Raw genomic sequence first — 25,642 nt, 5'->3', positions numbered from 1 at the left:
AGGGTTTGTTTCTGTTCTTTTATGGTTTCTCTTATAATATTTATATATTTGCTGTTCTTTTTTCGGGGGGATTGATTCATGTTTTTGTGTTTTCGCTTGTCACAAATTGTATTTTGCTGTTTTGTTAGTTTTTCTGTTTTTTGTGTGTATGCTTATAACGAATTGGGTTTTTGTTGTTGCTTTGTTGGGGATTCGTTATGGTTTTGTTTCGCTTATGACGAATTGTATTTTATGTTGTTTTTATGTATGGTGTTTGTGTTTAATTATATTTTTGTACGGGTCTATACCAGGTACAAAACCCCTGATGTCATCACCCCTGTACTCGAAGTTGATCACACTTTCATGTTACAGTTTCTGGTGAGTTTGATGCATATTTATGTGCTTGCACAAACTTCCGCCTTCCTTGGTTAGTACAAGGAAGTTTCACAGCTTGAGTCTGTTAAAGCAGTTTCAGAAGCCAAATCGTCGTTGTGTTTCTCGAAGTGTGGTCATGGTTTCTTAAAGTGAAGTATCGGACGCCAGATGGGCGGGGTGTGCTCATCGTTCTTAAGTGAAGAATTTGTTTCTCGAAGTGAAGTAATGAAATGTATTTAGCAAGGAAATGTAATGATATTTTTTCTCGGAGATTGTTCATGAAGAATTTTTTCTCGAAGAGTAGTAATAAAATATTTGATGTAGTAATGGACGTTTATACTTGAGATGTTAGATACTTAGAGTGAGCGAGGTTAGTCTTACGCCGCTCATAGTAATATTCAAGCAATACCACGGCTTCGGACAAAAATGGATTTCACACATTTGTTCACAGGGGGAATCGAACCTGGGTCTTTGGCGTGACGAGCGAACGCTTTAACCACTAATCCACCTCCCAAACTAACACTTTAAGGGTAGATATCTAGTGATACTCAAACGATGGACTACCTATGGTCATAATTTTCTATTTTACACGAAAATAACATGACAATTTCAGAAAACAAAATATTTTTATTATCAGTAAATATAAATATTGTTTAAGTAAACATGAGTCAAATGATAGAAACTCTTACATGAAACTATCAGTATCTATTTAGTAACACATCTGTTGCGAGCCATTATGTACACGGAAACATTTTAAAGATGAGGTCTGCACACATGTCTGAAACGCACTGTGAAATGATGAATTTATTAATATAACAAAATTTAATGTATATAATACATGTACTTTAAAATGCGTAATACTTAACACTTTTAGTACAACTTGGGTTGAAGTGAGTTTGGTAGGTGAGTTTGTTTTACGAAACTCCTACCGATGTTCTAGCAATAGCACGGTGGAGGACACCAGAAATGGCCTTGTGGGGAATCGAACGTGACGTCGACCGCTCTACCCACTAGGCTACCCCGCAGCCCCTCGTTGACTGAAGATTGTATTATATACAGATTATCACGCTCTCCTTTCCATATCTTGTTTGGTATCATCCACGACACGCCCTTCTCTGACTGAGGCTGTCAGAAATGGCTTGAGGGATGGTAAGTGGCAAGATGTGGAAAAGAGAGGGTCATAATATTTAACATTTAATACTTACAAAGTAAGAATTAAAAACAGCCAAACCTTTTATACTCCACAAAGATATTTCACTCAAACACTCAAAAAACGCATAGATCAAAATTTGGCTCCACATTAGTTCACCAGCTGTAGAATGTCATTCATCGTTCAACTGAGCACTTGACGTCATTTTGTTGTGTTAGGGTCTATGACGTCGCACAGAAAAAAGACACAGAAAGCTCAGATATCTGTAATCTTCCCCGCATGGAGCAAACAAGATTTTGGTTATTTTGTCAGGTTCCGGTATGGTATCGCCAATATCGGGGAAGCAAAAACTTGGATATACGGAGACATTATTACTGTATTATGTGATAATTAAAAAAAACTAAACATGGCAAATATCGTATTTACATGGGTGTGGTTCAACGACACGTTGAACTGATTCTACAGTAATTCAGTTATACCAAGGTACGTCAGCGTGTGATCTCAGATGTTAAATCTAAAATTCACAAGTCGTTCTCTGACGGGGCTGTTCCAGTTTTCTGCATCTTTCTGAAGCTGTCATCAAGTACACGGAAGGTACTTCATGTTCTGTCCCCTCCATCACGACAGGTACTTCATATATGTGTTCACTCTGTCGAGAAGAGCATCCAGCGTTCTCGCCATCGTCTGCAAGTCAGGCGTACTTAATCATTGAATCATTGGACAGTTTTAAACATCAGCGCCAGGCGAAGGCGAAGGCGATATGAGACCTCGAAACGAGAAGTGATAAGAGAAGCTTTTTACCCCAGCATGATATGGCGGATAGACATAGACATCAAGATCGGATTTTAAGAAACGTTAAGGGTAACTCGTGAGTTGATCTGAGGGATCCATCCTACAAGCAGTACACTAGGGTGTACACTTGTAGGGTGGATACTTTTAGAAACCATGGCAGAAAGGAGAGTTACTTGCAACGCTAAAGGTTATGTGATCAATAGTTACAGACATTAACACCAGAGGATGTAGGAAGGATCGTTACCGAACTTGACACCCGATATGCAGGAAGTAGAGTTACAGACCTCGACACTAGAGGATGCTGGAAGGATAGTTGCAGACCTTGACTCTCGTGAATGTAGAAAGGACAGTTACATACCTTGACACTAGAGGATGTTGGAAGGATAGTTGCAGACCTCGACACTAGAGGGTGTAGGAAGGATAGTTGCAGACCTTGGCACTAGAGAATGTAGGAAGGAGAGTTACGGACCTTGACTCTAGTGAATGTAGAAAGGATAGTTATAGACCTCGCCTCTGGTGAATGTAGAAAGGATAGGACATTGACACTAGAGGATGTAGGAAGGATAATTATAGACCTTGACTCTATTGAATGTAGAAAGGATAGTTACAGACATTGACACTAGAGGATGTAAGAAGGATAGTTACGGACCTTGACTCTATTGAATGTAGAAAAGATAGTTACAGACATTGACACTAGAGGATGTAGGAAGGAGAGTTACGGACCTCGACTGTAGTGAATGTAGAAAGGAGAGTTACGGACCTCGACTGTAGTGAATGTAGAAAGGATAGTTACAGACATTGACATTAGAGGATGTTTGAAGGAGTGTTACAGACCTTGACACGAGAGGATATATAAAGGAGAGTTACAGACCACGACACTAGAGGATGTCAGGAGAGTTACAGACCTTGACACGAGAGGATGTAGGAAGGAGAGTTACAGACCTTGCCACTAGAGGTTGTAGGATGGAGAGTTACAGACCTTGACACTAGAGGATGTAGGAAGGAGAGTTACAGACCTTGCCACGAGAGGATGTAGGAAGGAGTGTTACAGACCTTGGCACTAGATGATGTAGGAAGGAGTGTTACAGACCTTGGCACTAGATGATGTAGGAAGGAGAATTACAGACCTTGACACGAGAGGATGTAGGAAGGAGTGTTACAGACCTTGGCACTAAAGGATGTAGGAAGGAGTGTTACAGACCTTGACACTAGAGGTTGTAGGAAGGAGTGTTACAGACCTTGACACGAGAGGATGTAGGAAGGAGAGTTACAGACCTTGCCACGAGGGGATGTAGGAAGGAGTGTTACAGACCTTGGCACTAGATGATGTAGGAAGGAGTATTACAGACCTTGGCACTAGATAATGTAGGAAGGAGAGTTACAGACCATGACACGAGAGGATGTAGGAAGGAGTGTTACAGACCATGACATGAGAGGATGTAGGATGGAGAGTTACAGACCTTGACACTAGAGGATGTAGGAAGGAGTGTTACAGACCTTGACACGAGAGGATGTAGGAAGGAGTGTTACAGACCGTGTACGATAAACCAAACTCGTTATTTAACTTTACAATAGAATAACAATATATCTGAATGGCTGTCTACAGCAACAGGTGTGTTACCTTCGCCTCCTCCAGAGCCGCTGTCGCGTGTTGTGGGCAGCTCATATGCGTTTTCCTCAACACTCATCCTTGTGTGCTGGTTCATGGTACCGCCGAGGCGCATCATTCTATGCTTTAAAGGCCCTAATTATAGAAAACAATTCCGGTAGAGTAACAACGCAGTGGTACACAAAGGCAAGTCAGTTAGTATCGAACCTGCAAACATTTTAACAACCTACGTTTTCTTCTCACTTACTTAATTAGAATCATACATTATAGTTATTTGAAATTATATAAACTACCTTTTTCTTCAAGGTCTTACCTTTAAACAAGAGAAAGGACACCATTAGGAACACCACAGATGTTCCCACGAGAGCAAACACGATGCCAGTGATACGGGAACCTTTTGAAAAAGCAACCAATTATTATCTTATACACTTCAGGGGCGGGTTACATTATCTCTTTAACTATCACACGTATCGCACGGAGAGTTATAAGGTTGTACTTATTCCTTCAGTACCGCACTGGGGGTTAGAGTGGTTGTACTTAGGGGTGGTGGTGCTGTGTCTCTCCTGTGGATGTCCAGTGCATGAACGACACCAGTCTGTCTCGGGTCTACAACTCTTTATTCTCAGTTACACACACGTGTAGGCTACAGTCTCTCTCTCTCTCTCTCTGTCTGTCTGTCTCTCTGTCTCTCTCTCTCTCGTCTGAGCCGTTATATATGCCCAGGGTTGGTCAGTTTTGGTCTTTGTTCTAGCTAATCCCCCTTAGCTCCTGGTCAGTGATGGGTTATCGGTAATTATGTTAATTTGGCCCCTAATTACTAATTGGCCAGAATGTGCACTGCAGATGGTGTCTTAACGTGATTGCTTTTGTTTATACCGGGGTGGCCAATGCATGTAAGGACTTGGTCTTTCTATCTGTGCTATTTTTGGCGGCCAGCACGTGTATGCTCAGTTAGGGGGCCGGCTGGACAACGATTAGCCGCCCGCAACTATAACGGTAATTACCCGGGGCAATGATGTGTCACTGACCAGTGCTAATATCAATTACCCTACCCGCTTAGTGAGTGTGGGCTCCTCTGCTCGGGATTTCTAAACTGACTTAATGCATGGGGGACCAGCTAGGTTCTTGATAATGTGCCTTGGATACATGCTTGCATACATTTCTTATTCTGACCTCAGTTACATAGTATACATACCATATGATACAGGATGGAAGCCGACGAATGATGTCTCATTGTCTTTCATTACTGTCACTGCAAACAGATCTACCGTTAGTCATAATCGGATGGGTGACTTCGGACCTGTCCCACAACGAAAAACGTGCGATACTTATAGTCCCACCTTAGGAAAGTGAGTTTGATCAAAATTGTCGCTGTTCACCCAGCAGAAAATAGGTACCCGGCGGGATAGGTGATGCCACTATAACACTCTAGTGCCTAACAGACACCTTGGTTTATCAGCGGTAATAATGTTCTTTACTTTCATTGCTAGCGGCATAAAATTTACTTAGTGTGGAGTTTGGGTTTGGCGCAATATAAATGGAAACATTATTATCATTTATTCATTTATTTCAATGGAAACTGGTGTAATGTAATTTATTTCGTCTCGAAATGAAATAGCTTTTCTACCTCTAACCCTGAAGGTGTATTCACGAGATTAATTAATTATTTAATTGATTAATTATGACTACCCTCTTCCCGACAAAAGCAACCGGGTAGTTAGTTGAAAAGAGAAGCAGATGCTTACGAGTGTTTCCATCAGATGTGTGATCCCACAGTGGTCGTCCTGTTGTTTGTCCTGAAATGCAAACCTTAAATGCACAGATCTTTCAGTAGGAATATAACAGGAAAACAGACGGGTTTAGAGTTTCTTATCTGTCGACGTGCTACGATAGCTGTAAGTTTAATGTATGGCACTTACGACAATCTTTGCTTGAAGAAAATTTTGAAAATCTAGGCCCAGGAATATAGCAGAATACAGCAGGAATGTAGCAGAAAACAACAGGAATATACCAGATATACAACAGGAATGTAAAAGGTAACAACAGGTTCCTAGATTTTTGGAGCAGGCTTAGTTCTATGCCAGTGATATGTTAATCTTTAATGCATGACATTTACGACTATCTCAGCTTTAAGAAAAGTTCGAAAATCTAGACCCAGGAATATTGCAGAATACAGCAGTAGGAATGTTGCAGAAAAACAGCGGGGAAAAAATCGGGTATGTAGCAGACAACAGCAGGAATACAGCTGAAAACAGTTGGAATATAGCAGAAAATAGCAGGAATATGGCAAACAACAGGAACATAGCTGAAAGGGGCATGAATATAGCAGAAAACAGTAGGAATATAACAGGAAACCAGCAGGAATATTGCATATTGTAGCAGGAATGGAACAGAAAGAAGCAGGAATATAGCAGAAAACAGCTTGAATACAACATAAACCGCATGAGTATACCAGAAAATAACAGGAATATAGCAAAAAACAAAAACAAAAAAACAAACCCAACAACAACCAAAAAAATAGATAAAAAATAAAATCATTGATATGGTTAATTTCGAAATAATTCATTCAATGAATTAGAAGGGGCTTCGTAATTTATGCTCGAGAGAAATCGACAAACGTGGATTCAAATCCCACTTAAACTTGATTTAGTTTCAGGGAGAGTTGCTGAGGGAAGCTACCAGTAAGGTAAACGGTTGGTCCATTGTTTTACGCCGCAATCAGCTGTATAGTGGCGGCCTATAAATTATCGTATCTGGATAATCCAGTGGTCAACAGCATGAAGAATCCATTTGAGCAACTGGTATAGGATGACAACCAAGAGGGCGAGCCTGACCACCTGATCGTGTTCATCGCCTCTTACAATCATGGGTTGCTGAAGATAAGTTCTACTCGGATCTTCACGGGTGACCTAGGTAAATGACTGACATTGCATGACACAGTAATACAACTGAAAGACTGTCACGCTAAACACAAATCAGTCATTCATTCCCACAGCTATCACATGAGGTCAGAGTAATACTGACCCGCTGCTGTTGTGCGAGGATCTGTTCGGGATGGCTTTCCTGTTAAGAAAGAAAACCCAAACAGAATTTTCTTTAAGGACAAAGCTCATAGTCAAAATGTAATTAGATGAAACTAACTATTGTTTACACCTTGACAAGCACTTTATTACACCCACCCAGACACCCATGATATTTCAGGTGTGTTTTTTAAAAGTTCCTTTTGTTTGATGTTTTCGATTTTGTCCATAAGAAAAGGTCACTTTAAAACTGTAAGCAGTTCTTTTTCTGTACTGCCATCCTTTTGTTGCTTAGAATTGCTGTAGATCCTTGGACCTCTTCGAAATTGACATGCCACTTCAATAAAGTTTTGATAACATCGGGCTTATGGATTTAAGAAATCATATTTTGGGGATTGTATTTTCTCAGTAAAGTACAGACACTTTCGGGACAGTGTCAAACCGGGATTCAAACTCACATCTCAGTTTCAGTCACCCCACCAAGGTGACTGTCAATTCCTCAGCGGAAAATGTGGAAAAATGCTTAAAATACACTTCATACCTCAATTCAGAGTAAGTCACCTAATCGCCAGCTCACAAGGTCAGCCGTCTTACCCATTCAGCCACCGTGGCTTCTACAAAAAGGGCATCTTGACAACCGGATGTCTTGACTGAGTAATATGTATTCCTCTGACAAGTGTAAATTGTTGCTCCATTTTACAAAAATGGACTCTTTTTGTCTCATTAATTTTGTGATCACCACTATTTTGATTCTTTTCCTGACGTTAATATTTGCTAACGTTGATAGGAGCATAAAATACCTTTAGCAATACTATCAACATACCTCCTCGCTGTGTCTGAACGTTCACCATGTTGGAGTAACCGCTTGTTCCAACGTCATTCCGAGCGCGTATACGAATCTTGTACATGGTACCTTTGTCTAGGGAACTAAGATTTACGTGAGTGGTGTCCTCTCTGATGATGGTCGGGTCAATAGTCCAGGGCTGTTCCTCAGATGCTCCTGCACTTTTGAATGAAATTTCAAAGTGCTGTATGGCATGACCATTAAATCCTGCCTTCCACAAGATACCAACGTAGGTCTCTCCCACCATGGTGACTCTCAATTCCTTGGGCGCCTCGGGAGGAACTGTGGAAGCAAGTGTATAAAACACAACAGACAATTTGCCTGATAGGATAGCCATGCTTTATGTACCCCCGAACAACTGCTTTAGGGTCACCGCTTGCTGCTGCTCCTCCTCAACCTCATCTCCACCTCTTCAACATCCTCCTCCTTCTCAACCTCACCTACACCTCTCCAACATCCTCATCCTAAACCTCATCTCCACGTCTCCATCCTCCTCCTCCTCAACCTCCACCTCTCCAACATCCTCCCCCTCTACCTCCACATCTCCAGCATCCTCCTCCTCACCTCCACCCCTCCAACATCCTCCTTCTCAACACCTTCGCCTTTCCAACATCCTCCTTCTCATCCTCATATCCACCTCAACATCTTCCTCCTCAACCTCATCCCCACCTCTTCAACATCCCCCCTCCTCAACCTCACCTCCATATCATCAACATCCTCCTCCTTCTCAACCTCACCTCCACCTCGTCTACATCCTGCTCTTTTTCAACCTCATCTCCACCTCTTCAACATCCTTCTACTTTTCAACCTCACCTCCACCTCTCCAAGATCCTCCTCCTCGACCTCACCTCCACAACATCCTCCTCCTCAACCTCATCTCCACCTCTCCAACATCCTCCTCCTTCGCAACCTCATCTCCACCTCTCCAACATCCTCCGCTTCAACCTCACCCCCACCTCTTCAACATCCCCCTTCCCATCCTCATATCCACCTCTTCAACATCCTCCTCCTCAACCTCATCTCCACCTCTCCAACATCCTCCTTCTCAACTTCACCTCCACCTCTCCAACATCCTCTTTCTCAACCTCACCTCCACCTCTCCAACATCCTCCTTCCCATCCTCATATAAACCTTTTCAACATCCTCCTCCTCAACTTCATATCCACCTCTTCAACACCCTCCTCCTCAACCTAATATCCACCTCTTCAACATCCTCCTCCTCAACCTCACCTCCACCTCTTCAACATCCTCCTCCTCCTCCTCAACCTCACCTCCACCTCTGCAACATCCTCCTTCTCAACCTCACCTCCAGCTCTCCAACATCCTTGTTCTCAACCTCACCTCCACCTCTTCAACATCCTCCTTCTCAACCTCACCTACCCCTCTTCAACATCCTCCTCCTTTTCAACCTCACCTTCACCTCTCCAACATCCTCCTTCTCAACCTCACCTCCACCTCTCCAATATCCTCCTCCTCAACCTCACCTCCACATCGCCAGCATCATCCTCCTCCTCAACCTCACCTCCACCTCTCCAACATCCTCCTTTTCATCCTCATATCCACCTCTTCAACATCCTTCTCCTCCTCAACCTCACCTCCACCTCTTCAACATGGCCTAGTCCCAAGTTAGTCATTAATAGGTGCTGTGTTATTACCTTTCCCATGGATGCTAAATTATTCTTGATACTTCTTAATAGGTGGTATGTGTTTGCAAAGAGGCCAAGGCTCTTCTTTAAGTTGTGAAGAGTTGTGCCCCTTAGCTGTGCAAGAAAGGTATTATCTTCAGTGATGTTCTGTCCTTCAAACAGTTTAACTATTATTGTAATTTATCCAAGATGAGTGAGTGAGTTCATTTTTACGTGACAGTCAGCAATATTCCAGCCATAGGGCATCGGTCTGTAACCAGACAATCCATTGCTTAATATCATGAACATTGACGTACGCTGGGAACCAACGATACCTATCAACCAAGCCACCGAGTTTGACCACATCCGACAAGCATGGGTTATTGAAAATCAATTCTGTCCTGGATTTGGACAGGTCGGTTTGATAAAATGTTTAAGGTATGAATGGTTGCAGCATTTCCTCCGAGCAGTATTACAGTCATAATACTGTTTAAATTCGATGTATACTAAACTGACTACGTGAGCATTTCTAACAATATAACACCGGGTTGCCATATGGCGACATTATATAATGATATACAACATACCTTGAACAGTAATAATGTATCTGAACTCCAGGCTACTCCCTACATCATTGGTCATTTCTGTCCTGTACTCCCCTTGGTCAATGTCCGTCATGTCAACGTGCGTTAAAATCAAACCGTGTTCAAATTCCTTTGGCTTGGCGACATACGTCACGGTGTACACCTGTGTGTTGACCTTGATCGCATTGTCACCCACAATATGCTCCCAGCCTATAAGTAGTGGCTTTGGATAAGCGATGACATGTAGAGTGACATTCAGACTTGTTCCTGTTGGAGTAATGAATGATTCATCATGGTCACCGTCTGTGCGAACAGAACCTGCAAGAAAACAGTATATCTATATACACGTAGTCCACATTTATTGTAATACTAATTGTAATATTGTGTACAAAAGAAAACATTGATACAGATGCACAATATGTCCTAAAAAGAAAAATATATATAATTGTTCTGCAACTAAATATAAATCCAGATCGTGTCTGCATTGAAGCTGTAACCAAGTTGAACACATATTACAATTTTGTTCCAGGTCTGGTGAAAGAAGTGTCACAAGTGGCAAATATTAAACTACACATTACACATACAATTACTTAACAGCTTACATTTCACATGTAAGGTAACAGTTTCTTCCCTCTCATTTCCGACACCATTACTGGCTTGACATCTGTACAGACCGCCATCTTCACATACTGCACTCTTCTTTGTGAAGCTGTTTCTGAAGATGTGCTGGTCTCCACTAATGTTTGGTACATCGGCGTCCAGTGCCTTTCGCTTCACTACGATATCCTCTTTCAGCCATGTGATGGTTGGTGCTGGGTTGCTGTCCACATCACATCTCATGTCAACCTCTTGACCCTCGTTGATTGTTTGTGTCGGAGTAAAGTATGTTTCTTTCATGATATTTGGTTGATCTAAAATCAATAAATTATCATGACGAATCGCCAGGCTCCATTTGAGTACAGTAAGTAAACATATGGTTGGTCTTGATAACATTATCAATACAGCTTGCATAACTAGAAATTGCCAATGGTTGGATTAGTGTTATCTCAACCATCCTCTTCGTTACTTCTTGTAACGAAGACGTTCTTGTAACGAAGACGTACTTGGACTAGATAAGTGTTTTTAGAGAGGGGATTAGACAAACTATTAGACCTTGTAATAATCAAGTCTTTGGAACTCACAACACGTATCAACATGTGAATAAAATTTTGTTACTTAAAATTATTTGTTCAGTCTAAAACCAAAGGACACACGTTCTTCTTTCAGTAACCCCCCTGCTCCTACCCCGAGTCTCCAAATGGTTGCCCAAATGGCAATCTTTCAACTCACACTGAACATCCACCTGGATTCGTTTTTCCAGGTCGCCATGACGATTGTAAGCTTTGCAACTATAGTAACCACTCCGGCTCCTCTTTACATGTGGCAGTACCATCACCCCTGAGACTGCGCCATATAGTACTTCGTCCTTCCGCAGCCAGGTATAGGTGCAACTTGGTTTGCAGTCAGCAACGCACGACACACACAGGTTAGAATCTTCCACAGGTCTCGCTATCTCGGAAACATTGACATCAAGGCTGTATGGTCCATCTGCAGAGAGCAGATTACAATGTATCGTTGCTGCTAATTGATATTATACAATGTGCAGTTGGTAACACAATGCCAACATTACAAAAAGAGAAAGTGACAAGTAAGTGCTAAGGTTTCTATACTCCTCAAGAAATCGGGCATAATGCCATTAATATTCATTTGAGGAAACAGAATTACATACATACGTATGCAAGTATGTATTTTGTTACGGTTAAAAATTTGCCGTGACAAAAAGGTGTAAGATATCCCCTGTGAACCAGCAAAATAGCACATTAAAGACAAGTCTAAAACATTCAAATAATGTATTATCAAGCAAAGAGAGCAAGTTGTACAAAGTCACAAGTCAATTTCACAATTCCGATTTCAAATACAATACAAATGAGAAAAAATCTAAGGCAGCGGGTCACAAAATATAAAGCAAACTCACCAAAGTCTTGATTTACACAAAGAGTGAGAAGCACTTATGCAGGATGTAACACACACATATACATGTATATATATACAGTCATTCCCTGAACACATACGACCATCGCCACTAACGTCGAATGCTCTAAAACAGTCTCCCGGAAGTCAACAAACAGAAAGCCAAAAGCAGATACCTCCAAAGTGCTCCCTTAGCGGCGTGTCGTTTAAATAATTCTCTGTAGGAAATGTGACCCATAATAACTTAAAACCTTAAATATTGTGGCCCAATTACAACTACCGCAATAACAATTAATAACTCAAATCACGGAAAATACACTCTCGTAACAATGTACCTACCTACATACATACCTACGTACCAACCTACCTGCACGCACGCACACACACATACATATATACCCAAAAGCGAGCTGAATTGACGTTCTGAGAAATGGTTAACAACACGAGTTACGAACTTGTCCGCAATGTCAAGGACGAATGGACCCTATCCCCAGCCTATGGCGGCAAGATGCTTGACCTGAACAACGTCGGGACCACGGTCGTCGACCGAAACACGCTGTACAGTCTCGAGTGAGTGAGTGAGTTTAGTTTTACGCCGCTTTTTAGCAATATTCCAGAAATATCACGGCGAGGGACACCAGAAAATGGGCTTCACACATTGTACCCATGTAGGGGATCGAACCCGGGTCTTCGGCGTGACGAGCGAATGCTTTATCCATTAGGCTACCCCACCGCCCCGTACACTCTCGAGCTCGTGCCCACCGACGACGACAAGTGGACGTTAGTGCTGTCTTGAAATGACTGGACGATCAACATCATGCTCGGCTCTCCCCTAATTTTCACGGAAAACAAACATCACTACCTGACGAAAATCGTGAACGCTGCTCTTGGCTTACGTCCTGACGCACAGACACAAGCGTAATCATCACTGCAGTAGCGAGTAAAACAACCTACAGGATATCGAAAATAAACCAGGACGCAAAATGCAGAGTTGCAGATGGTGTCGGAATTCAACGGCATGGACACAATACTGGAAGATCTGCTGGCGAATTCCACGCTGGTCATTCAAGTCTACACCGGCAACCACCAGACAGCGACGTCGTTGAAATCGTGAAAGGGATCAAACTCGCGTGGTCCAAGCAACAGGAATACCATGATTTCTTCAATTACGTGAAGGTGAACATTAACGCCTACACCAGCCTGCAGGGATGTCAATATGGAAGACATAATATCGGTACCTCCATGTAGGATTTTCCTACTTGACAGCATACATTTCATGGCTTTGAAATGCATGTTCCGAGACATTATTGGAAAACCAATTGAAAACTATTTTGTATCACATATCCGCAAGAAGAACCATCACAACGTCACACTAGCCTATCTCAGGGACACGGTGGGATTTGATCTGCCCAGGGAGGAAAACGCCTTGTATGGCTTGCAGTTACGTAACAACGTGTCAAGACTGAATCTCAGTGGAACTGGATTATCATTCTCATCTTGACCTATCCCTACCTCATCATCACGGATGAGAATCGCCATGTCCTCGAAATGAAAAACAAAGGGGTTCTATTGGACAGTTTTATACCATGTGAGAAAAACGGAAATTATGCCACACCAATACGAGATCAAACGGGTTAAACACCCATTCGGGAAAGCAATGCATGTATTTAAACAATTTTCTGAAATGGTTGTCCACAATCGTTGCCACGTCCGTGGTTTTTGGGCATCGAAATAACGGTGGTGGGGTTGGCCGGACATACAGTACATACAGTGGCCCGCCTGACTGAGACAACCCACCTCAGGAAGACAGCCATGAGCTGCTTTTCATTCACCTTCAGGCAGCTATCACCTCGCTAGTCAAACAGGCAACCACTTCCCCGTTTCATTCACCTACAGAACAGCTGCTGCCTCGCTAGTCTACCGGCTGAGCATCGGTATGTCCGACCCCGTCCCACCCATGCACCCACCCACCCACACTGTTACTCGTCTACGGCGCTTGCTCAGAGCGTACCTAGACGGTAGGGAGGCGACGACTACCGAGACCTGTGTTTCATTCACACATCGCTACAAGCCCGTCCCAAAGTCACAACGACAAAGAGACGGGGGATGCCGATAGCTGAGTTTCATTCGTCTGGAAATACCTCTCACATCGCTAATATATAACGAGTACGACAAGACGTTGGATTGTTAGCTTTTCGCCAGGCCGACCCCATACTCAAAGTGATTATTTCCTAAACTATTCGACCGATTTTCGTGAGATTTTTTTTAAGCAGATGTCCGCGCTATGACAAAACGGGACTGGAAACGCTCTCGATGACGTCATTAGATTAATTATCACTTAATTACGTCAAAACATTTTAGCTTTTCCCCGACCGACCCCATGCGCATTTCAAAGACTATATCTCGAAAACTATTTGACCAAATTTAGCCAAATTTTGCATCCACCTCTGTAGTAGGATAGACAGTGGTGGCACGGGATAGTTTTCGAATTAAGGCTCTGGGGAGAACCTGGTTTGTACCATCACAGTCTATACAACTCGTGTTTGTAATCGCAAATAACTGAGGACACTAGGTGACACGATTTTAAGATCTAAAACTACAAATTATGATGCCAGCTATTGTATCTATTTGGGATATTAATACATGATATATTTTTTAAAATGGGCAATAATATCAGAACAGTATTTGCAAACTGTATACAATATATTATACATTCTGCAGAAATCAAGCAATGCATACGGCATCTTTTTTTTTTTTTGCTTTTTTTTTTCACCTTTCACACTCTCATTCGTACCCATACATCTTCTACAAACTAAGTTAGTCAGAGGTAAGTTTTTGAAACGGTGCCCATTTTCATTCAAATTCTTTAAACTCACATTTATTCCAATGTCCAACTTTTTCTAGAAAATAATAATATTGTAATTCCTTGAAGTTCTTTAACTACAATAATGTAGGTTTTGTCGCTCCCAACTTACATTTATAAAAGTGGTGTTATGTAAGATCAAGACCAAACCTTCATCAGAATGAAAGTCGGTGAACACCCAAAAAGGATCACACTGAAGATATAACGCACCTGCGTATATAAGCTTGACTCTAACCAGTGTGAGAACTTTTGTCAGAAGCTCCTAGTAACTCTACAGTTCCAGAAAAGATAAACTATTTATTCAGGTCCTGCATCACAGAAAGTACATAAATTGCTTTCAACAATACGCATTTTCTTCAAATTCACAGCTAGAATTCCAGGGAGCAGTCTGAATTGCATCAATCTTAGTTTTGGATCTAGTGTGCTTATAAACGGTTTATTAAAATATTAACCAGTTGGTATTTCTCAAAATTTTATCTTCTTCCCATTTTTCTTTGAGTTTTTCATTATTGGCTGTAAGAACAAAATAATAGTTCTTTGATCAAAAGTTCATCAAAAGTCCTCAAATGACCATTATCATTCAAAAGGCATGAAATACTAACTATGTCTGGTTCATTAAACTTCTTACGTTCATCTGATCATGAGTCAACTGTGATATTGCTGTTATACAAAAGTGGTTCTCTCTTCGATGACAACTATTTTACACCGAACATACTTCAGAAGAAACAGAAACAATTGCTCATTACATTTCCTCAGTCCGGTTTTACTTCAGATGTCCTGTTCTATTTAATCTATTTAAAACTTGTTTGTACAACGTGAAGAAAAGACGCATAACCAAAAGCTACATGTATGAAATAAATGATGACAATCTTCAAAATGGAGAGTATTGGATCTCAAAATTCACAGGAGTGTGTGCATATTTTTCCAACGTGATTGAAAACATGCATAGCACATATACTTGTACACTGATGATAGTTGTTATCATTGGACCTTGTGCAAGTGAGATTTCGTCTAAGGTATCAGTCGCAACGTTGGACATCGGACATAATCATGATTTTGATTGGTTGCTTTGTTGTTTAACGTCGCACTCAGCAATACTCTAGCTATATAGCCGCGGTCTGTAAATAATTGAGACTGGACCTGACAATCCAATGATCAACATCGTTTTGCGCAACGATGATATATGCCAAGTCAACGAGCCTGACCATCCGATCCCGTTAGTCACCTCTTACGACAAGCACGCGTTATTGAAGATCTATTTTAACTCGGATCTTCACGGGTAGCCATAAACATGAATCTGTCATAATAGGAAACACCTCAGCTGGTACCAATTCTTTGGACCGAATGTGTGAACATAGCTGTACGCCGCTTTCGTCAATATAGGGCCCGTACGTAGGTGAGGAGACCTTAGTCCTCCCTGTGAGAAACAACGACGTCGTAAATTTGGTCCGGTCTAGTAAAGCCATATTTGGCGGTTGGAACCAAAACTGTTTCTTGAATATATGCCTGTCACCGGAAATCTGATACCGGAAGTAAGCTGGACCCCGACTCAAATAGCGCATGTTGGTGCGTAAAAAGGGAGCCGAGAACCAGCCAAGTACCGGAAGTAGCGCCTGGCGAGACTTACAGGCCCAGTACGAGCAATATCATTGCGGGGAACCCCAGAAACGGGTTTCCCACACTGTACCCATGGAGGAAATGGCCCCCGGTTTTCATTCTCATTTGTATGCTTGAAATTACTGTATGATATATTTGTCAATTACGAGACTGTCATATAACAAAGTGAACTTACATTCGGGACTGAACTCCAGTTTTGCCAGAACAGATTCAGACTCGTCTTCTTTTGCCAAACATTGATACTGCTGTTCTTCACGGTGGTTGACACGTTTTATTGTCAAGGAATCACCAGAAATGTCATATAACAAAGTGAACTTACATTCGGGACTGAACTCCAGTTTTGCCAGAACAGATTCAGACTCGTCTTCTTTTGCCAAACATTGATACTGCTGTTCTTCACGGTGGTTGACACGTTTTATTGTCAAGGAATCACCAGAAATAAGGATGTTGCTGTTATTCCTAAGTAGCTGATTTTCCTGAAGCCACTGGTATCTCATTACCAGATGATGGGTCGCAGGTATGGTTGTAGAATTAGATTGACATCTGAGAATGGCTTGGTGACCGTAAACTGGGATTTGTTTAAGTCTTATAGTTGGGACAGTTGGCGTGCCTGTGGAGTAAAAGAGTTCTTGTGAGGGATCATTTGTAATTATTTGGATTGGAGGGTGGTGTCAATATCTATGCGGGGAGGTCTAGAAAAAGTATTTTGAAAGAAAATGGTTTAGGATATTTAGCTGGAAAATGTCAAAATCTCCAAACATCTTCTAAATACTGCAGGTCAAAACAAGAGCATAATGAGCCATTTTATCTGTCGAAACACGCCACCAAGTTTCAAATGACAATCGGTGAATGGATTAGTGATAACACCAGATGTTCGTGAAAAGATGTACTGCCATACCAAGCAGAAGTAAATCTGCTATACTGACCTGTCACAAACATCGTCAGCAGCGTGCCACTGGTATTTACCATTGAGCCCAGGGACCAATGATAATGTCCAGCATCTTGAGAGGTTATGTTGGTCCAAGACATTCGAACTTTTCCGATCTCGGTGGATTGTCCGCATCGAAACGTCTGGTTATCAGAATATATTTTCATCGTGTGATAAACTTTGATTATTGTACATAAATGTGTATGATGTGGACTGACCACGTACAGAAATTCATAAGGAGGGAGCTGGACATCAAGGTCAAGGTCATCTCCAATTCTCCTGAATACAGAACCTGCAAAAAAGTGTTTGGACTGCATTTGAATTAGTTAAAAGAGCGAGTTAGTTAATTATCCTTTAGCTGTCACATTAAGATGTACTGTAGTACGTTGTATCAGAGTTAGGTACCTTGGGCGCGCCAGGGAACCATGGTCGTGCGTTCGGTTTCCAGGTTTGCACTATGTTTCTGGTTTAATCGACTCCTGATATATAGCCATGATATGAGATAAGACCCGTCAAGATTCTGATTAGAGTTGTTTTTCAGGAGCCCATGATTGTAAGAGACGACTACAGGGGTCGGGTGGTCAGGTTTGCTGACCTGGTTGGCACATCTTCCTATCCCGAAAGTGTAGACAGATGATCATGGTTTTGATCACTGGATTATTTGGTCCAGTCTCGATAATTCACAGACCGCGACCATGTAGCTGGAATATTGCTCAAAGCTGCGTTAAACAACAACCAACCTACCAACTCGTGGAATAAACATCTAAGATTTTATAACACAAAAACGGTTAGGAAATGTGCAAGAGCAACTCTCTCAAAATAAATACACACCTGCGAAGATGCATTGTAGACAGGCTACCACTATCGCCGAGAACAGCATACTGCTTATTACACGTTTTGCAGGGTTTTGCTTGTAACAGGGTGATAAGGCTGTATAAGCATACGTCCGAAAATGACAAACGGTTCCGGATCAAAACTAAACTGCAACCGGAAATGTCTGTGCTATTCATTTTGCTGTCATTTTGCAATGTGGGGCGCGAAATCATATAAAAATAGATTTGAAAACAATCAAATATACTCACTAATAATAGTTTAGGATTTCGTACGAACGCCAATCCCACCGGTGACACACATTTTACAGACTAATGAAAAAGCAAGCCATTTGTCATTTGACACTACGCTTGAAGAAATACAGAATTGTATCGAACATCAATCTTTTCTTGTTGTCCCGTGGAGATCCAGGTCAGAATTGATCTGGCTTGTCGGAAGAAGCGAAGAATCGAGTGGTCAGGCTCGCCTACTTGCAGGCTGCCACCTTATGGCTTGAAAAATGAGTGAGTGCGGCGTAAAACAATGAATCAACCAAACCGTTGCTCACTGGATTGTCTGGTCTAGACTATTTACAGACAACGGTGTGTGTGTGTGTGTGTGTGTGTGTGTGTGTGTGTGTGTGTGTGTGTGTGTGTGTGTGTGTGTGTGTGTGTGTGTGTGTGTGTGTGTGTGTGTGTGTGTGTGTAACTGATGAGTGCTTATATGTGGAGTGAAGGTAGATCACCATACTACTGCTTGGCTAGTATTAGATGAGCCACAGTCCGAGAAATGACCCCGATTTTACATATATGGGAACGCCCTCCGGAGCATTCCATTTAAAACGAGAGGGAAACAGGTTGTCGTGTAAATATTGAAAAGTTCAATTTCCTGGTGCGAATCGTGTCCTTATGGTGTTTTGCTGTCCTAAATCGCTCTACAAGACACGTGTTAAACAGTAGCGGTGTTGATTTCACGCTCAGCATATATTCTTAATCGCCAATCTACCTGTAGCAACCAAATGTATTCGTCCAGATTACTTTGCTCGCCTGCTTGTCACAAACGCGTTCACAGAGCCTGCTCGTCTAATACTTGTCAAGCAGTAGGGACCACAAGGTCGTTCATGTGTATTTGCTTCCAGCATGGACCCGAACTGATTTTACACTATCCCTTTAATTTATGACAATCTAGCCATAACGTAAAATGACGTACATGCTGCATTTAAAACAAGCATCGAGACGGAGACGATCTTTTTCAGACTATGGAAAGGGGCAGGTGGTGACTAAAGACTAAAGAGTTACCTCCCATCAATCTAGAAAAGTTATTGTATCAAACTGATATGATGGACCAATTATACTAATACCGACATGTTGAAAGTATAACATTATAAGCATAAATACCGTTTTCACTGTCGCACGTTTCACCAAAACACGAAGGTGGAATATGTTATAAATATACGAGTGGCGTTTATTAAAGGTAAAATAAATCCACTCAATTCTCTCTCTCGCACACACACACACACACACACTCTCTCTCTCTCTCTCTCTCTCTCTCTCTCTCTCTCTAAAGGTTTATTAAATCGCCTATTAAGTCACCTTATAAGGGTATTAGCAACAGCATGCATTCAGAAACACCAGGTAAATATCGGAACAGGTATACAAACAACAGTTTAATAACTACTTCTCCAAGTGTATGGACCGATCTATCACTGGATATTTCAAGGGTCTCCGATAAGCAATGAGTAGCGTTGACGTGTCTTTAACAATAACATTTGCTGACAGTTTGTGCTTCGGTCAATTCATTTATTTCATTTACTTGATTCACTCGATCCCGCTATTCACCTCTTCCGCCAAGCATTCGTTACTGAAGATCAATTCTTTCCCTGATCTGCACGACTTCAGGGGATTTATTTAGCACAGTTTAAAGCATGACGTTACCACTCTACAGCCAGTGACGATTTCAGAAACGGAATAGATCAGAAGAAACTCTTCATCAATATCTAGATCATTCGATGGGGTCATTCGAGAGTCCGCAGTTAGGTTAAGACTATAACCACGTGTGTAGGAATGACTACGTGTGTGTGTATGAGTGAGTTCAGTTTTACGCCGCACTCAGCAATATTCCAGCTTTATCAAATCTTTGGCCCGGTGGGCGTGCTGGCTAAAGCGCCAGACTAGTGATCCAGCGAGGTCGAGGTGTCAGGATCGAGTCCACCTGTGACCGGGTGTGCAGGCTTCTTTCCGTGTTGTCACAACCAGTAGTGTACTGTACACAACCCATGTATGTGATGGTATAAAGAGATCTGATGCGTGTAAGATATCATGCCCTGCAGGACACCTCCTTCACAAACAGATGTACAGGTACCTAATTATATACAATTAATTATTATACAAGGCAACCTACATAGTCGACACTTTCAATGGCTCAGGTTTTCACACTGAATGCACGCTGTAGCTGGTCCGTTTGAATTTTGAGTGAGTGAGTGAGTGAGTGAGTGAAGATTTATAGTCACATCGGCAATATATCTGCCATACCGTGACTTTAACTAATTACTTATTCATGATAAATGCAATCAGATCATAAAAAACTGCCGACGAAGGACAGTAAAATAAGTAGACTGTCACAGGTAGAGAATTAAAAACTGTAACGGGCTACTGTAAAATCAAACAAACTTTATGAACAATACAATTTATAAAAAACGGTCTAGAGATCGCAAGCAACTGAAGGTACATCACCACGGGAATTTACAGTACCTTTCTACCGTTAGCTGGGTTTATCAAATGTTGTGAAATAGAATTTTAATATAATCTTTCACGAGAAATTTCCGAAAAGGTATACAGATTTACAATGAACAGGAGACCGCGAGATTGGCCTCGTATTTGAGAAAATACTTTTCATTGAGTGGGTGATTGTGATGGTTTGTTTCTGTGTGAAACTGAGTCGCCCGAAAGTAACTTAACTGTATGGAATATTGATGGGGTTGATGGTGCACGAGCTGCACGGGGGTCAATGGAGCGCAACTGTCTGGGTGACTGTGAGGGTGGACGCTCTCACACGGCAGTGAAAGCTGAGATACCGCTGGGTGGTGCCGGATGGTATTTGTGTCGAAATGCGTGAGTATGTTTATTTTGTATTTGAAGTGGAAGAATGTTTTCATGTACGTAATTTCATGTGGTTATTAAATGCTAGGTATGTAAACACGAGTAGTGACCTGTATTGTGATTGAGTGCCGGTATATAAATGGTGTTTGGTGTATGCATTGAATGTTTACTGCATTTGTTGAAAGTAATAGCACTTCAAGATGCATTTTGTATGAAAGTGTAAAAATGTACAAAACACATGTATGAAACACCAGTGAACTGGGAGAGCAAGGCTCATGTGTGGAACTGAACTGGACAGTTTGACGGAGGTCATTCTGGGATGTGTAATGTGACCATGCGGTCAACAGAGTTGTAAATTTAACCCCGCAACCGTTCAATTTCCAATGTTTACTGATAATTACCTACTTATCTAATTACAATGGCATAATGTTGCGCATGTAGAGTGCATGAGACGTACCGTGGGTTGTATGTAGTGTGTGCGCGTGCGTGCGTGTGTGTGTGCGTGCGTGTGTGTATGTGTGTGTGTGCAATGACTGGGATCTAACCACGCGTGCAAGGTGTATGCAAGACATACAGTGGGGTTAACGTAAATAAATTTTGGAAACTGAAATTTGTCTGATCTGGTTTATGACAATTAAGTCTTTGTTGTTAATGTGTTAAATTCAGTTCCGTTTAAAACATAAAATTGTTTTGGAAAAAAACCCTCTGTTCGAAGCCAAGGTGACATCATCTACAGATAAAAATGTAACCAACAGCTCATGCACATCTGAATAAAGCTGTCTGTCTTTCAGTTGAATTTAATATTCCTAACAGTATGTATTTCATTGGAGAAAACAAATGGGGCTTATTCTACAACCTTGTTTCCATGCAAACGAACACTTTAAGTACCTATACCATTGGGTGTGGGTATGGGTGTCTTCACGACAGGAATATAACCAGATCAACTTTCCTAGAAAGAGGAAAGGCTTAAGCTACCCCACCCCCTTATCAAGCTACCCCACCCCCATATTAAGCTGAAAGGAAAGCCTGAATAAATATAGAACTCACAAAATCTACCTTGGGTAAACTCACAAGCACGAATATGGCTCTCGTTAGTGGTCTCTTAGCATACTGTGCCACATTGATCACAGGACACGGTTCTCCGTAACTAATGTAGGCACCCTGTACGACATCTACAGTATTACAGCCTTGATAATGAAGAAACTTTGACCTGCCTTTCAGCAGGAATTCCTAATGATTGTGCATTCGGGTTTCACCGATTTATTGTAATGAATGCAAAACGAGACACGAGTCTTACTATTAACCAGTTCAGACAATGATCTACTTTTCAGCCGATCCGAATTTTTACGTGTGAAATTAAGACTCTACGAACAATGGTAACATTGAATTCCAATTCTTTGTTTAATATTTTCATTTCAAAATTTTAAAAAGTCATATTTTATGTCAAGGTTCAGACAGCAGGTTGTTCAACAAATACTTCACAGACTGCCCTGTTTGAAGGGGTCGTACAAGGATTCACAATTCATCTGACTCACTGGTAACACCTGTTATTTTGCTCTTAAAGCATATTAAGTGTATTTTTGTAACACAATGGGGTTGACATAATCTAGTCCGTACCAGACCGTCAAACGTATCTAACGGCAAAACATCGTTTTGAGATTTCCACGATTTGCAGATTTCCGTTTGTCAGAGCACGCTGCACGACGTGATTGGAACGATGAGAAGAGACGTTGCTTGCAATATACTGGTGATTAGATGTATCAGTTAATACTAAAAAATACGAGTTGTTCTCCACATTCTGGACTTGTTATTTTACTAAGGTTGCGAAATAGGACGGAGCCCAGTCGACACGAAACGAGACTAATGTGTTGACTTGAAGAGTTGACTTTTTATTTGAATGAAAGCAGACATCACGTAAATACGAATGAATGAATGAGTTAATATTTCATCTCGTGGTACATATAAACATACATATGTTACAATGAAAACTGTAGACGACGACAAATACAGATAAGCAATAAGCGACAGGGAAGGATGTACCATTTCATCTGTTTGTAGTCATAATCCAACAGGATTTTGGAACCAGAAAATAGGTATTGATCATCTCTTTATGTCATTGGGTGAACTTTCAAAGTTGACGCAGAAATTGTGTTGTTAATAATGAGACGACGCTACGTTTTCAGCAAACCAAGCCAAGTGTCACTGATCTTTGTCTGCAACACAAAGTATCCTCAAGGTCGATAAAAAGTAATTCCGACAGAAACTATCTTTTACCGTCGAGATAAAAATGTATCTAAATATCTTATTTTAGCACTAAATACGAAATAAAACGCAATAACCTAAAGCAACATATTATGCATGCTCAATGTAACACGCGTTTACAAAGCCTCTCATTACGGTAAGTCTCCCATATATGGTACATATTTTCAGGACTCACATCTACACTTACATCTCGCCTTTTCATCACAAAATCACAAAGGCTTACTTCATAGTTCCTGTCAAACCAAAAAGTCCTGAATGCTTTCAGCTGGACACCAACTGTTCTGGATAGAATAGCTGTTATATACACGTCTTCCATTCTGACATACGACACGAACTGTGAAGCCTCTAACAACCTTGACATAATTTCCATTGGCATCGCGTAAAAGTACCCAAGAATATAAGATGGAATCATGTAGAAGGGTTACTCCTTGTAGCTTAACATGTATTTGCCAGAGCGCTTAGTAAAGGCGAACCAGACCATGTGACCACCGATGTATGAGCTGAATTGGTGGTGGTGCAGCTGGTCAAGGATCTGGGGCAAGTCCACAAACACATCATCGTCGACCTTTATCACATGCTCAGTTCCCCGACAATGTTCCTTTGCCCATTTGAACCCCATCAGAATCTTCTTCTGTCACATTAATGCCATATCTCTCCGTTATTCCTATTTGAAGAACATCGTCAAACTCAAATGCATCAGCTCTAAGACTTTCCTTCAAATCAGCGTTGTCGGAATAGCCGAAGAGGTGCACAAACTTGACGGAGGTACCAATATGTCTTGAGGGCCATGTGTTCGTCCTCGCAATGCTGCCCCATGTTTCCCGGATCGACATCCTCTTGGTTTAAGATTCTACAGTGGTCAACACAATGACCAGTGTTGAAGGGCTGTTGGAGTAGGAGCAGACATGTCTAGGCGAAATAATGTGCACCAGAGAACAATATCTAGATTATGGTTTCTTGATGACCGTCTCTATTCAGTTAAGGATTATCCGAGAAGTAACTGAACAGCAGTCACTAAAATTTACTTGAGTTCACTCACTGACTTCTCACCTCCTTACTTAATATCCGACACTATGCATTGTCTCCAGATATCATACCATACACCGTACATCACCTCCATATATCATATCGCCTACCATGCATAATCTCCTTACATCACACACCATGAATTACCTCTTTTATGCCCTTGTTCCTCATATGTATTCTGAATCCTTTTAGTGTGGTGTGTGTTACTGTGGAAAGAGCTCAGGTGACAATCAGTTGAAGTTATAGTCTGTTTGCAGTGAAAAACATACCGAGGAAGTTCACTTTAAAAATAATATATATCAAATAAACCGAAATTAAGATTGCAAATTCTCTTAAATCTACCTTGCCAATTGAACATTTTATTCAACTGAGAATTTTATTCAACTTAGGATAAAAGTTGTTTAACAAATGATCACAGTTAACTTAGCGTTAACTCAGACCAAACCTACTTGATCTCGGTGTTTCATTAATAGTGCATACACCCAAGTAATACCTCCATTTTATCATATCACATATATCGCCTATTTATATATATACGAAATCCCATGCTTGCCTTCTTTTATCACATACCTATCAATAATATGGGCCATTTTGCACATACAATACTGGGCCCCGTTTCACAAAACACTCTAAGATCTCGTGACCTTTCTTGTAGCACCCGTGGCTCCTGTGTTACAGTATAGGGGGTACAATGGCTATGAGAAAACTTACGAGATCTCAGCTTTACGAGAGTTTTGTGAAACGGGGCCCTGGCTGTCGGCATACGTCCATACTGACCACCCGAGCCACTCACCCAGGGACAGAATATGCCAAGTATGTGAAGAGACGAGGAATACTGCCACTCTCGAAGACGAAAAACACTCGTTGAAAAATGTTCCTTTTGCACGGATTTACGTTTCAGTCTTTTGAGTTTTGCTGAAAAGGAAGGTAATTATTTCAAATGTAGATAGTTCAATACTTCTTTTACAACCTTTTTTACTTTGCACTCTTTACCAAATGAACAAAAGAAATAATCTTAATTACATTGCTGTTATATTCAGAATTTTATGG

General features: G+C 41.3%; 1 protein-coding gene across 1 annotated transcript; it reads right to left on the bottom strand.

Moving 5' to 3' along the window:
- Positions 1-966: 966 nt before the first annotated feature.
- Positions 967-18,276, bottom strand: LOC137293814 (neural cell adhesion molecule 2-like). Its single transcript, XM_067824568.1, has 13 exons — positions 18,228-18,276; positions 17,395-17,688; positions 16,788-17,078; positions 11,308-11,565; positions 10,581-10,889; positions 9,982-10,296; positions 7,749-8,051; positions 6,930-6,968; positions 5,651-5,701; positions 5,101-5,151; positions 4,219-4,299; positions 3,918-4,040; positions 967-2,188 (listed from the first exon to the last, which is right to left on the bottom strand). Exons 1-13 carry the CDS (start codon positions 18,274-18,276, stop codon positions 2,019-2,021), a joined length of 2,334 nt encoding a protein of 777 aa, XP_067680669.1. The 3' UTR covers positions 967-2,018.
- Positions 18,277-25,642: the final 7,366 nt, after the last annotated feature.

This window comes from Haliotis asinina, chromosome 8, assembly GCF_037392515.1.
Source record: "Haliotis asinina isolate JCU_RB_2024 chromosome 8, JCU_Hal_asi_v2, whole genome shotgun sequence".
NCBI lineage: Eukaryota > Metazoa > Mollusca > Gastropoda > Lepetellida > Haliotidae > Haliotis > Haliotis asinina.
This window is presented reverse-complemented; position numbering and strand designations above follow the sequence as displayed.

Excerpts from the sequence above, each read along its gene's own strand:
- LOC137293814 (XM_067824568.1), bottom strand. The coding sequence starts at position 18,276 with ATGCTGTTCTCGGCGATAGTGGTAGCCTGTCTACAATGCATCTTCGCA. Across the intron at positions 10,890-11,307 it reads AATCCAGGTGGATGTTCAGT|ATCAACCAAATATCATGAAA; the intron begins GTGAGTTGAAAG and ends TATTGATTTTAG. Across the intron at positions 10,297-10,580 it reads TGTTACCTTACATGTGAAAT|GTTCTGTTCGCACAGACGGT; the intron begins GTAAGCTGTTAA and ends GTTTTCTTGCAG.